The following is a 14,992-nucleotide window of genomic DNA, read 5'->3' on the forward strand; positions in this document are numbered from 1 at the left end:
CTGTGATGTCCTCTTCGGGTGTATCTGAAGACAGCTACAGTGTACTTGTATTCATTAAATAAATAAATATTGACAAAAAAATCCTCACTGTCATGAATATACATTGAGGTTTTCCTGCCCGTGGAATAAGCTGAAATCAAAACAGGAAATAAAACAATCCAATAGTGTTTTAACATTTTCCACTCCTTTGCCATACTGACAGTGTAAATACAAATCTGTATATACTCTCAAGCAGCAATGTACAACTTTCTTTGTTCTCCATGCTAAGAGATATAAAAGCTTATGGGCCAAACAATACCAAAGGTTTAGGCTTCAAAAAAACCATCTAAGTTAGGGCATCCACTCGTTTTAGCTAAAATACACCTGAACACTGACAAATGATCACACACAATGATGCAAAGTACACTGCTTATGAAAAAATAAACTTCAGTGGGAATAACCCTGAAAGGTATCCTGGAAGAATGGCAGGGTATCGGTTTAAGATATTAGTCATTTGTTTCCTTCAAGCCGGTGATCTAGGATCTAAAATCTCTGTCTTTCCCCTAAGCTGAGCACTTTCCTAATGTGTAAGTAACTGTTATGATGAAAGAAGACTTAGATGAAGTTCCATTATCCCTCAGAGCTGCTGTAGCAGTTGCCTAGGATCTCAACTGCTTCATGGAATCCTGGCAAATGTTCACAAATAAGGATATTGCCTTTGCTGACTTAAATTACCCCATACAATGGTACATAATCAGCCCTTGGTGAAGTCTTTAAAAGAATAAGTGTGAAAAGTGGATTAAAGCAGGTAAACACACCATGTCTGCCTTTAGAGCTATCAACTTCAGGGATTTTTCTCAATTATGAAATCTTGCAGAAGTTATTTTTCTTTCTCAAAATCCAGGCCATGACAACATTCCTTACTCCAGATCTGGCTTTTTTATTTTATTTTTTCTATCATCACTGTCTTGTGAATGGTCATCTGCTCCATTTACTTCTGGTAAATCTACATTCTCATCACCACCCATGTGATCCATCATCTCAGAGAAATGGCCAAAATTAGACACAGCTTCATCTGAGCCATCCTCCCAGTCTTTCTTATTTTTGAAGTCTACACTAAGCCAATCAGGCTTGGCCCTTTCCTTTGTAAGCCTAGGCCACAGGTGGCCGGATTCTCCTTTTCTCAAACAACATAAAGTTAATCTGTGTCTTAGCCAGGGTTCCTATTCCTGCACAAAACATCATGACCAAGAAGCAAGTTGGGGAGGAGAGAGTTTATTCAGCTTATACTTCCAAATTGTTGTTCATCACGAAAGGAAGTCAGGACTCAAGCAGGGCAGGAACCTGGAGCTGATGCAGAGGCCATGGAGGGGAGCTGCTTACTGGATTGCTTCCCCTGGCTTGCTTAGCTTGCTTATAGAAAGAACCCAGTACTACCGGCCCAGGGATGGCACCACCCACAATGGACCCTCCTACCCTTGATCACTAATTGAGAAAATGCCTTACAGCTGGATATCTCATTTCCTCAGGGGAGGCTCCTTTCTCTGCGGAAAGTTCAGCTTGTGTCAAGTTGACACACAAAACCAGCCAGTACAATCTGTCCGTTCTTTTATGCTTGGAATCATTTGGATCAATACAGTGAAAAAGAGCAATTTCATTTACGTTCAAAATTATCGCCTCCTCTAAGATAGCTGAAGGTAACTTTGGCTTTTTCAAAGTTTACATTAACATCTTTACTGTTTCAACACAAAATCCAATGAATACATAGTCCCTTTGATAGTACCTCTTTGCAGAAGCAAGCTGAGTGGGGAATGGGGCAGAGGGCCAGGCGAACTGGTTGGGAGGGCCTTGCTGGAGACTCCTCTCCCTCCTCTCCCTCCTCTCCCTGGCGGCGAGCAAGGCTGGAGACTCCTTTCCCTCCTCTCCAGCGGGGCGAGCAATTCTGGCGGTCTCTGCCCGGTGGGGTGGCCTCTCCTCCCTCCCCACAGGCGACAACAGGCTCGGCTTCAATGCCCAGAGTGCATCGGCGAAAAATCCATTCTTTAAAGCCAAGTTATTTTTCTTGTTGATCTCTAGTGGGTAGGAGAATTTTAAACTTCTTTCTACGTCATGGTGGCGCCTCCTTCCTGTTGTTATGGTAATTCATGAAAAAAAGAGAGAGAGAGAGAGAGGGAGAGAGAGAAAGGCAAACATTCGACTTCCTGCTTTGGGTTTTTGTTCCTAGTTGAAGGGAAGGCGCCCTGCCTTCTCTTAACAGTTGTCTTCAGTGTTCTGGGGAAGCTTCTCAAACGTACTATGTGCGCCAGAAAACGGAGATGGTGTCTGGTCCTGCAATCGCTATTGCTGTTTGTGGTAACTGGATTTCAAGGTAGTTTCCACCAAGTGTCTGGCTGTGCCCTGAAGGCATGGCCAGTTGGGAAAGGGGAGGTGGGATATAGTTCAACCCTGGAAGTGGGTATGCTCTTGGGCTGGGTGCTGTCAAGCTCGCAGTGGGGCTGTGGAAGAGCGGGAACTATTCCTTAGCTCTGGAAAACCAGGACCCATCTCTTTTCCCAAGGGGACAAGAGAATCGGGGACCTGGGGAGATGGGGAAGTAGAGCCCTTGTAGTACGCGTCTTGGAGTTCTGTGAACAAATTTTTAGTATGAGGAAGCTCCCTGCTAAAAGGAGCTTCATTTTTTTTTACTTGCCATGTTTTATGATTGGAAGCAATGTGTTCTCTTCAGGGTTGGAAACTTGCTTTATGTAAGGAGTCCTGCCCTGAGAGAAAATAAAAGGTACTTGACTGTATCGGAGACAGAACCAAATTGCAATGGCCTGCTCCGTCAGAAGTCTGTGAATGAGGGTCTGAGAAGAAGCCAGGGTGTCTCCCTAAAAATGGAGTATAAAATAACTGATTTTCATTGAGCTAAGGTCCGGCTCCTTGGCTCCTCGGGGGGCCTGGGCGGTTTCGCACTACATCTGCCTAATTAGTCACCTTTATCCCAGGCCAGCTGAGAAGGAGTTAGGCTAGTCCTCTGGAGAAGCACTTTTCGTGTAAGGGGCTTTACTTTCGGCATGGGGGTGAGAATGAGTAACACAAATGAAAGACTTGAGTGGAGGGCGTTGTAAGACAAGTGAGGGTGTGCGTGCAAGTGTTAGGGAGACGAGCTAGCCCTGTGTGGAGGAGAACTGACGATCACTTAAGCCAGGCTTCTCTGCCTGGCCATTCTGGTGCAGACTGGCTGCAAGTCCAGGGATACACTGTCCGCAGGGCCCCTTTGTAACTCTACTGACCACCGTGGACTGATCCAGCTCATAGGACAATATTAGAGCTGTTGACATCGGAGCTGATCAGAAGTATGGGTTAACCATTAAGACCAAGTGGGCAGATCTGAATTTGGTTGTTTGCCTAGAAAGAAGTGTCCTTCTTAACTCTGGGCCCTTTCTGTCTAGAATTCTGTGCCTCCTGAGCTCATCCTGCCTCACCACAGCTCATCCTGCCTCACCCTGAGCTCATCCTGCTTCTGTTTTCATGCCTCTTCCTCCCAGAAACCTTGGGTCATTGATTGCAGCTCAGGACTTGCTTGTTTCTAGCTCTTGGAGACAGTCTCCTGTTTTCTTAACAGTGCTCGGAGCACAGCGCTCACTCAGCAAGTAACCGTTAAATGAAAAATTTCAAAATCTTCCTTTTGGTCTACACACCCATAAATAACTTCATGAGCATTTGACTAGACATTCTCTTTGTAATGTTTGCCTTCAGGGTAAAGTTTCAGAAGCATTCTTGATAAATGAAATGTTTTTTGATAAACTTTATTAATACTAATACAACCCTGCTAGCCCCCTAATAGTCAGAGTCCTATGGATTTAGTTAATCAGCTCTAGTGCAATATGGGGGTGTGGGGGGAATTACCCCTAGTCTAACTATCTGTATGTTAGACTGTCAACTTCCCCGGCTACTCGCTCCAGATACTTGCTGGTGTGTCTTCCCAGGTTGTTTTTTCTCCACCAGCCTGTCCTCAGAGTCCATTTCACTCGGGCACGTTCTCCGGGTCCATCATATCTAATGGACACCTCCTGTTCTCTCCTCCTTCCTCTTCCTTCTAGAAAGAGGCCCTGGAAATGACATCATACTGGGGTATAAGAAGAATTGTTTTTTATCAGGACTCCATCCTGTAGGGTATTTTGTTTTGTTTTGTTTGAAATAGGGTTTCTCTGTGTAGCCCTGGCTGTCCTGGATTCTCTTTGTAGGCTAGGGTGGCCTCGAACTCACAGAGATCGAACGGCCTCTGCCTGCTGAGCGCTGGGACGAAAGAGGTGTGCCAGCATGCCCAGCCTGTAGGGCATTTTTATGACTCCTTTCCTCCACTCAAAAATGGGCATGATGTCTTACTTTCCTCTGAGGAACTTCTAGTCAGATGCAATGACACTTTAAATGTCAAGAAGTACTGGGGACACAGGAAGCACAAGGCAGATGGGAGTAGGGATATGCATATATGGACTCTCAGGCCCCAACCTCTTGCCTCAGCCCCAGATCTGAATTTCTGTTCTTCTTCTTCTTCTTTTTTAAAGCATCTACTCTAGACTTTCCAGACACGAATTTAAACTTTGACTCACTGGGGTTTTTTCGTTTTGACTTTTTATTTCTGTTTAACGAGTGCCCACAAAACTAGTAGTGAAAATAATAGCTACAGCTAATCTCACTCATGAGTTGGAGGTGGTTTTTGTTAAACACTATTCATGACTTCTCAGCTACTTTCAGAGAGATCATGGTGGAGCCCAGAGTCATCTGCAGGCATTTTGATCCGGCATTTTGATCTGATGGCCCAGTGTCTGGACTGTAATGCATCTGATAGTCACTTAAGATGGACCAGCCAATACTGCCTGTTAGTTCTCACCTAGCTTTGCAAGTTGAACTTCAGCATTCTGTTCACCAAGGCAGCCATGAAGCCTCATCCAGCTTCCAGAGGAGGGGGCATCATTGTTACTGTTTTTTTGAGACAAGGTCTTTTGTAATTCAGGCTGACCTCACATTCCCTGTGTAGCCAAAAACAATCTTGAACTCCTGATCTTGCTGCCTCTGCTTCCCAACTGCTGGAATTACTAACTTGGACCACCATAGCTGGCCTCAAAGGAAAGAGAGCAGAAACCCCAGTAGATAATACTGATGGGAGGGGTAAAAAGAAATTCTCATAGCCAAGCATAGAGGTGCATGCCATTAATCCTCCCACTCAGGTGGATATCTGTGAGTTCAAGGCCAGGTTGGGCCATATGACAAGTTCTAAGACAGCCAGATAATAAGAAGACCCTGTCTTAAATAAAAAGCAGAACAAAAACAAAAGCCCATGTCCCATAGTCTCTCTCCTCCCTAACTTTTCTGTTCTTTCATTGTTGTCTGCCACAATTAATAGCACATCCATTTGTTCAGTTTCTCAAGTCAGAGTTTTAATAGTTATCCCCAGTTCCTTTCTGCTCTTTGTCTCACACAACCAGATGTGTGTAACTCGATCCACATCCATTGTCTCTCATCCTGTACCAAACAGCCACTTTCCGGTAGAAACCAGCACTAGCATGCACCAATCCTAGCTGCTCTTTTTGGACCTTTCTCTGTACCTAGCTGATTTTGAATACTGCCATTGGGTTAAATTTTCTAAAATAGTTACATTTATTTCACCACCACCCCCCCTTTTTTTTTTTTAAAATGTGAAACTTCTCTGTAGCTGCTGTGGCAAATGAGAGGGCTGAAATTTTGAGCACAAAGATCACATGACATCTTGCAGTCCCCTCTTGCCCTTACCCAGTCTGTGCTCATTGCATTTAAATGAATCTTGTCTCTGTTGTCTTTGAATGCTGAATGCTACTATTATCTAATTAGATCTTTAGAGTTAAGAAGGACCGTCCTAAATCTGGCCACACCTTCTCTTGGCAGCCTCTATAAAGGACAAGGAAGGAGGAAGATTTTGCTTTTTCTTTGCTAGCCCTCATTCTTTCTGGCAAGTCCATTCCTTCCCTGGGCTAGAGCTTACTTTTTCAGGATTTTTGATGTCTACTGAAGACCAGAGACATTCACCCTCATACTGGATTCTTGGACTCTATTAGAAGACAGCCATTGTTGGATTAGCTGGGCCACAGCCTGTGAGCCACTCTGATAAATCTATCTAATAATATCCTGCCAGTTCTGTTCTAGAGAATCTTGACTTATACAAGAATTTAAGTCATTTCAGTCCCTAAGTCAAGCAAACAAAACGAACCCTTCTCTTCACCCTCTCTGTCCTTTCACATGCTTTGTGATCCCTCTGGTTCTCCTTCCCTACATTCTTCAGAATCTACGTCAAACGGCCCACTAACCTCAGACCATGCTGTGTATTGTCACCAAGACTTACATTCAGGGTCTTAATATCTATTGCCAGTTTAGGTCCTACGTGGGTTTACATAGGCTTGGCAAGTACATGGTCTCATCAGAGAGCTTCGGGTGACACCACACCAATGCCTTTAAGACTCAGCTCCAGGTTTTTCTTAAAGAATTTTATTAAAAATACAAGATTTTTGGTTTTAGTAATCAGAATTTCTTCTTCAGAACATTTTTCTCTTTCCTGAGTAATTCCTTCATATGAGATTATGCCCACTGGGCAATGGTGTGTGTGTGTGTGTGTGTGTGTGTGTGTGTGTGTGTGCACAGGCACGGGTGCATGTGCTTTAAGGGGCTCACTATGCAGCACAGCCTGGTCTTGAACTCATAATTCTTCTATTGAGTCAACCTTTCAAGTGCTGGGATACAATTTTATGTTATCACAGCAAATAGAACTATACTCTTATAACACTCAAGTAACACGGGTACACAGAGGCAGGATCATTTCTATTCCTATCATTAGCTACAGGTAGGTACTGTTACTTTGTCTTGAGTATCTAGACACACTGCTTTGTTTTATGACATTGAAACCAACAGTCATTCACTTTACTCCTGTCTCATCTACCTTCTCAGAAATAACAAATATCCATAGCCATTAAGCACGGATGCATCAAGACCGTTAACCACCGGCAAACCACTTCCTTATTTTGCAAGCAGACTTGCCCAGTGACTAGGCCAGGTTTTTAGAATTGTTCCGTGCAGACAGTTGAGGAGGAAGGTTCGACATCCTCTTCACAACTCTTTCTGTACACTCTCCCACATGGGAAGGGTCTAAGGCATAGTTACTTTGTCATCAAATCATGAGCAATCCCATCTTCAGATGCCCGCCAGGCTTGTCAGAGAGGCCGTGTGAGAAATTCTGCATGGATTGGGTGGGGAACTTTTGTCCCCAATGCCTGAGATACTTATCTCCAATGAGGAAATGCTCCTGGAGTCTGGTGGCCAGAGACTGGCATTACTTAGAGCTTTAGATTCTTAGAATCACAGAACAGATCTCTCTTCTACTGGAAAAAAAAAAGGTAACATTTGTCTCTAAATACTAAAACAGTAAAAATCACTGACCTGAGCCACATATTAAATTCACATGGAAATAAGAATGGGAATAAATGTGGGATGTATATCCAAAGACTTACATTCTGGATACGATGGCACATGGATATTATTCCAGCATTTGGGAAGCCAAGGCAAGAGACTCTGTCACTTAAGGTCATCTTTGACTACATAGTGAGTTTGAGGTCATCCTAGGACACATTTCGCTTTATCTGAAAACATTAAAAAAAAAAAAAAAAGTCCCAGTGAGAATGATCCCTTGGGCTGTGTATTGTAAAAAGGCCAGGGCACTTGCTTGCATTGCTGCTTCCAAAACCCAGGGGAATGAGGGCTTGTGGTTGTACAGTGTTGTTTAGACTGAAAAGATTCTGTGTGAAAGGATGGTTAAATATAGACTGGACCAATCAGAAGCAACTTGGAAACAAGTGTCTGGTCGGCCTGCATCAATCAAAGGACAAAGCAGGCAGTGTAAGCAAGTCCAGTGAAACCACCAAACGGGACTACTCCATGGGAATGAAAAGTTTATTGTGGAACAAAACTGTCTCAGAGAGTAAAGGGCAATGGCTTGGCAGGACAGCAAGCAGATATTATATGACAGGATAGAAGTGTTTAGGGGACATAGGCTGTTTGAGCTCATTGGGAACTAGGTACGCTTTGCTTGGATTAGGCTCAGAGAAGGGCAATAGTGGCTTTCCTGACAAATAGGGACCCAAGATCACAAGGTGTCTGAGGCCTGGCTGAGTTTAGGTTTCAGTTTACCTGGTAAGAGTTCTGTTTGTCTGGCTTGGGCCCGGGGCCATCATCTTATGTCATCAGTAGCACTGCCTTTTTGGGGGAGGGGGGGGAAGGGGGGAGGGCTGCTTTGTGACAACAGGTAAGTTCTCCACAAATTGTGGAGTAGGATAGATGGACTGGAAGGATGAAGGAATTCTGAAACGGGGGCTTGAATGAATTTTGAAAGCTCTGGAGTCATAGATCCTTTTATGTTTGGGATCTGTCTTCTGATACCTTCATCAATTTCTTCAATGACTTGAAGTTTTTATCATCCAGGTATTTCACTTGCTTGATTAGTGTTAACACATTAAATTATTTGAGGCTTTGTGACGGGTGTTGTTTCCCTTATTTATTTCCTGTCTGTCTGCCATTCGTACGTAGGAGGGCTACTGACTTAATTTTGTATCCAGCTACTTTGCTTAAAAGTATTTATCAGATATTGGAGTTCCTAGTAGAATTTTTAGGATCATATATATATATATATATATATATATATATATATATATATATATATATATAGTCATATCATCTGCAAATAAAGATACTTTGGCTTCTTCCATTCTAATTTGTGTCCCATTGGTCTCTTTCAGTTGTCTTATTGCTCTAGCCAAGACTTCAAGTACTATATTGAATAGGTGTGGAGAGAGTAGACAACCTTGTTTCGTTTCTCATTTTAGTGGAAATGCTTTGAATTTATCTACATTTATTTTGATGTTGGCTTGCTATAAACTGCCTTTACTTATGTTTAGGTATGTCTCTTGTAGCTCGAATCTCTCCTTTATTAGGATGGACTTTGGATTTTGTTAAGGGGCTTTAGATTGATATGTGTATGTTGAACCATCCCTGCATCTCTGGCCTGAAGTCTACTTTATCATGGTGGTCTTTGATGTGTCTTGGATTCAGTTTCTAAGTTTTTTTTTTTTTTGAGTTTTTTACATGTATATTCATAAGGGAAACTGACCTGTAATTCTCCTTCTTTGTTGGGTCTATGGTTTAAGTATCAGGATATTTGTGGCCTCACAAAAATGAATTGGACAATGTTCCTTCTGTTTTTATTTTTTTGGAATAATTTAAGGAGTATTGGCATTAACTCCCTTTTGAAAATCTGGTAAAATTCTGAGCTGCAGCCATACGGCCATGACCATTTTTTTTTTGGGAGATTTTTTTTTAATCCCCAAGACTGCTTCTATTTCACTAGGTTTGTTTAAATTGCGTATCTTATCTTGATTTAACTTTGTTAAAGGTAATGTATAAAAAAATTGTTCATTTCTTTTAGATTTTCCAATTTGGCGAAGTATAGGTTTTTAAAGTATGTTCTTGCTATTTCTCTCCCTTTTTGTTTCTGGTTTTGTTAATTTGGACATTCACCCTCTGCTTTTTAGTTAATTTGGATAAAAAAATGTCAATTTTCTCAAAGTACGAACTCTTTGTTTCATTGATTTGTTATTTTCTTTTTGTTTCTATTTTATTGATTTTACCCCTGAGTTTCTTTCTTGTCTTCTACTCCTCTTGGGTATGATTACTTCTGAAGTTAAGTTACAGAATGAGATTGCTCCATGTTTTTCTTACAGACATTTAGTGCTATAAACTTGACTCTTAGCATTGCTTTAACTGTGTTCCAGAAGTTTGGGCGTGCTGTGAACTCATTTTCACTCAATTCTAGAAAGGCTTTCATTTATTTCTTAATTCTGTCTTGGTCTATTTTTCATCCAGTAGAGAGTTGTTCAGTTTCCATGAATTTGTAGGCTTTCTGTTGTTGATAACTAGCTTTAATCCATGGTGGTCAGATAGGATACAGGGAGTTATTTCAGTTTTCTTGTATCTTTTGTATCTTGTATTGCTTTGTGTCTGAGTATATGATCAATTTGGAGAAAGTCCCATGAGGTGCAGAGAAGAAGGTGCATTCTTTTTGTGTTTGATTGAAATGTTCTGTAAACATCTGTTGGGTCCATTTAGTTTGTAATGTCTCTTAATTTAACTCCAGCGTTTTTGTTATTGCTGCTGTTGTTGTTGTTAAGTTTTTGTCTGGATGACCTGTCCGTTGTGAGAGTTTGGTACGGAAGCCTACAAATGTGGGTGTACTTGTGTTTGTACAAGATATCAAAATGGCTACACCAGCTTGCTTCTTAGGTCCATTTGCTTGGAATATATTTTCCCATCCTTTTACGCTGAGGTGATGTCTATCCCTGATGTTGAGGTGTATTTCTTAGATGCGGCAGAAGGATGGATTCTGTTTTGCTCCCATTCTATTAATCTATGTCTTTTATTGGGTAATTGAGACCATTGATACTGGGAGATATCAATGAATAGGACTTGTTGACGCCTATTATTTTGTTGTTGTTGGTGGTGGTGGTGGCGGTGCTGTGTTTTTTATTTTTTTCCTTTGGACTTTGTGTGTCTGGGATCATTTATTCCCTGTATTTTCTTGGATGTAGTTATCCTCTTTAGGTTGGCATTTTCTTTCTAGCATCTTCCAGAAGGCTAGAGTTTTAGACAGATACTGATTAACTTTGGTCTTTCTCATAGAATATCTTATTTTCTCCGTGTATGGTAATTGAAAGTGTTTCTGGTTATACTAGTCAGGGGTAGAATTTGTGGTCTCTTGGAGTCTTGAAGCACCTCTGTTCAGATATCTCTGGCTTTTAGAGTCTCCACTGAGTAGCCAATATAATTATAATATGTCTGCTTTTATAAATTACTTGTTCTTTTTAGCTCCTTGAGGCTTTTAACATTGCTTTACCACATTTAATATTTGTTTATTCTGAACACTTAATGTTTTGATTATTATGCGGCAAGGAAGTCTTTCTTTTCTGGTCCAGTCTATTTGGAGTTCTATAAACTTCTTATACTTTGATGACATCTCCTTCTTTAGGTTAGGGAAATTTTCTTCTATAATTTCATTGAAAATGAAATTTTCTATGCCTTTGACCTATGTTTCTTCTCCTACCTCTACTTCTATTATTCATAGATATGCTCTTTTCAAAGTATTCCAGGTTTCCTGAATGTTTTGTGCCAGGAGTTTTTTAGTTTTAACATTTTCTTTGAATGATGCATCCACTTAATCTATCGTGTCTTTGATGCCTGAGATCCTCTCTTCTGTCTCTTATATTCTGACTGGTGAAGCTTGCCACTGAGCCTCCTATTCGAGCTCCTAAAGTTTTTGTTTCCTGACTTCCTACAGATTGGTTTGATTTTTTTCCACTTTCAGGTCCACTTTCAGGTCTTCCACTTTCATTAATTTCCTTCCACTGTTTGTTGGTGTTTACAAAGAGATATATTCATTTCCTCTTTAAGGAACTCCATTACATTCATAAATGCTGTTTTGATCTTTTTCTTGTGCCTCAGATAGGTTGCAATATTCAGGATCAGCTGTCATAGGGTTGCTGGGCTCTAGTGGAGCCATATTGTCTTGGCTATTACTGGTTGTGTTTTTACAATGGCGTCTAGGCACCTGAGATTTGGAAGATTGAAGCTCTAGGTGCTGATGTGGGTCTTTGTTGGGCAGGTGTCCTGTTGCTTGGTTTCTTTTTCATCTCTGTATTTTAGGAGCATGTGGTAGCTGTGTGTTGCCTGGAAGGAAATTCTTCTGGTACCCTGATAGGTGTGGCCACTGGAGATGCCAAGCAAAAGGGTTTTATGGGTATTGGGAGCTGACGCTTAGGATAGGGTATAGGCTGGCAAGACTAGGGGAGGGGTTGTCCACAGAATGAGGAAACTAAGGTAAATCCACAAGGATTTACTTAGTCCCCTGAAAACGGGTGCAGGCTATGAGGAAAGGCCACAGCAGAAGGTCTGCCACAGAGAGGGGGGGGTGAGACTGGGAGGTTGGACTTGTAGGAGGAGTGGAGGGAGAGTGAAGATCTGCAGTTAGTCCACTTGCTTCCCTGGTCAGAGTGGCCTGTGTGTTCTCAGGGAGTGCCTGCTAGAGTTGGAGTCTGGGACAAAGCAATGGGTCGCGGTAAGGAAGCCTGGATGGGAATAGCTGTGTGATCCATGGCGGGTAGGGAGGAGGGAGTCTGCAACAGGTGTTCTGCTGCAGATCTGGAGATGAACCTGGGGGATTCGAACTGTAGGAGCAGAAGGAGACGTGAAGGTCTTCAGTCAGCCTATCTGCTTCCCTGGCAGGAATATTTACTTCTTAGGCATTAGCTCAAGGGCCTCTTATGATTAACACACTAACATATTTCCACCTTCTCATATAGTACCTGACACATGATTCTCAACAAGTATTAAGTTTTAAACATCCTCTAATTCACATTAGTGGCTATGGCTCCAAAGAGATTTCCCCAGCTTTCCTCCATTCCCTATTCTATACTCCAAATAGTGGCTTAGTCCTTGTCTTTACTATGGTAACAAGATATTATACAGCTAATGGTTTTGAGACAGGACCTCATGTAGCCCAGCCTGGCCTCAAGCTTACTATGTTGACAAAATGACCTTGAACTTGTGACACCTGAGATATTGCCTGTATCTCCTGCAGGCTAGGATTATGGGCAAGCCCTCTTACCAACTAAGCAACACACCACCACCACCCCAGTCCAGGGTTATTTGTTTTTATGCTCAGCTCACATTTGTGTATTAAATGTTAGATTATAATTATGTAATAACGATGCCTATGACTAATGTGCTCATTGAATACAACTAGACAAATAGGAAACAGGCCCATAGAGGGAGACTTAGGACGAATTTATTTCAAATTCTGTGTATGTGTGTGTGTGTGTGTGTCTATGTGTGTATATGTGGGAGGGGGAGAGAGAAAGAGACAGAGAAAGGTAGAGAGAGAGAAAGAGAGAGAGAGAGAGAGAGAGAGAGAGAGAGAGAGAGAGAGAGAGAGGGAGAGAGGGAGAGAGGGAGAAAGACAGAGACAGAGACAGAGAGAGGGGAAGGGAGAAAGCCTGAGAGGCTATGAATGAGATAGCATCAGGATCAGTTTAGTGCCCTTTGTTTTTTTGTATAACAGCAGAAATTTGGGATTATAATTGATAAGTTCTGTCCCACCCTGTCCTGCCTCACCCTGTTCCTTAGGCTCTAACTCCTTCCTCTTCTACCAGCTCAAGGGAAAGCTGGGCCACTGGACAGCACTGCTTTCTCCAAGATGGATCTCACTCTGACTTTCCTTGGCAGATCATTCAGTACCGGAAGTCAATGCCACAATTGGCAGCAATGTAACCCTGAGCATCCATAAGGAAATACTTAGACCATACAATCGTCTCACCTGGCTTCATACTACCAATCAGAAGATTTTAGAATACTACCTTACTCCTAGAAGGAAAATTATCTTCGATTCTGTATTTAAGAACAGGGTCGATGTTGAAGAAACAAATGGTGAGCTTTATATCTATAATGTCCGGAAAGAGGACCAAGGTATCTACTACCTGAGAGTGTTGCATGAAACTGAGGAAGAGTGGAAGATAATCCTGAAAGTATTTGGTGAGTTTGGGAGTCAAGGGACAAATGCCCATTCAGGGACCCTGCTGGTCTACTGGGAGTCAGGGGTGCTGGCTGAGAGAGGGCGAAGAGAACACTAGGACTTAATTCATTTCTCCAGGAGACACGTCTAGTTGAGAGTAAGCCTGACCCACCAGATATCACAGCTGATAACTGCCGCCCACTTAAAATCTCTTCTGAAGTGAGTCTAAGATTTAAAGAGAAATTGTGTTAGGTTTTTGTTACTATGACAAAATTCCCTCAGGAAAGGATTCAGACAAGGGAAGGTTAATAGCTTCAAGGGTTGAACAGCAATTGGCTTCATTGCTAAGAGACTGTGGGAGTCCTAGCATCATGGCAGAGGCAAGTAATGGACCAGAGCTGCTCAGGCTTGGAAGGAGGTATTAGGATGAAGGGACAAGGACAAGACATGCCTTTCAAAGACATGTTCCTCTAACACTTTCCCAGTTAGGACCCTCCTTCCAGTTTCTGCCATTTCCCAATAGTCCATTCAATTATAAATCCATCAGTGAGTCAATCTATTGATGAGATGAATGCTTTTTAAGTCAATCACTTTCCACAAGTGCTGCCTACTAATGACCAAACATGAGACCCTCCTGAGGAGCTACAAACAGGAGGAAACAATGTCAGACTGGAAGCAATAAGGATTATTTCTTCTCTAGTTCCCTTATTCCACCCTGTAAGCAACCTAAATTAGTTTTGAATGTACTTTAATTTTCTTTGAACTTGGACTTCATCAAACTTGTAGAAAAAATATATTAAAAAGATAAGTTGAGACAGTTCTCAAGGACAGTTCTATCAGATTGAGTATGACAAATATTTCCGCTTATGGCTCCAGCCTAACCAGTTTATATGGAAATAAGATTAGGGCCTTATCCTTGGAGTCAGAGAGACCTAGGTTTAAAGCTCTGACTCAATGAAATAAGTATGTACAGAATGGCAAACACTTCTGTGATTTCTCTCTCTCATTCGTGGAAGATTGGTTTCATAGTCACTAGAGAGCAGTTGGATAAAGAATGCCAACATACAGTTAAATAGAAGGGGTTATCTCTGGGGCTCCATAGAACAGTATTGCAAAATAGCTGGAAAAGAACACTTCAAAGATTCCCAACCCATAGGAGTGGTAAATATTTGAGAAGGCAAATCTTAGCTTTCTTGATGCATACTGAACTATCGCTAAATACCCCACAAATCTGTATTGTTATTTCATGTCCTTTTAACACCTTAAGATCCCTCTGGTCAGTTACTCAGTGGCTGTGGCACCATGATGTAAGGCAGTAATATCTCTTTGTCCATATTTGGTAAGGGTTTTTGGAGGGAAGTGAAAGAAACCAACTCTTTGTTACTTTACAAA

The 14,992-nt window shown here is 41.9% G+C and overlaps 1 protein-coding gene and 1 pseudogene across 1 annotated transcript in view; one reads left to right on the forward strand and one right to left on the reverse strand.

Annotated features, from left to right (window-relative positions):
* Positions 1-740: 740 nt before the first annotated feature.
* On the reverse strand, positions 741-2,121 carry LOC116096863 (annotated as a pseudogene).
* Positions 2,121-14,992, forward strand: part of Cd48 (CD48 molecule) — a 20,072-nt gene continuing 7,200 nt past the window's right edge. The window contains exons 1-2 of the mRNA XM_031389658.1: positions 2,121-2,347; positions 13,315-13,620. Coding sequence (XP_031245518.1) covers positions 2,275-2,347; positions 13,315-13,620 — 379 coding nt within the window. The 5' untranslated portion in view covers positions 2,121-2,274. The remainder of the gene's footprint in view (positions 2,348-13,314; positions 13,621-14,992) is intronic.

The sequence above is a fragment of the Mastomys coucha genome, unplaced genomic scaffold (genome assembly GCF_008632895.1).
Source record: "Mastomys coucha isolate ucsf_1 unplaced genomic scaffold, UCSF_Mcou_1 pScaffold1, whole genome shotgun sequence".
Classification (NCBI taxonomy): Eukaryota; Metazoa; Chordata; class Mammalia; order Rodentia; family Muridae; genus Mastomys; species Mastomys coucha.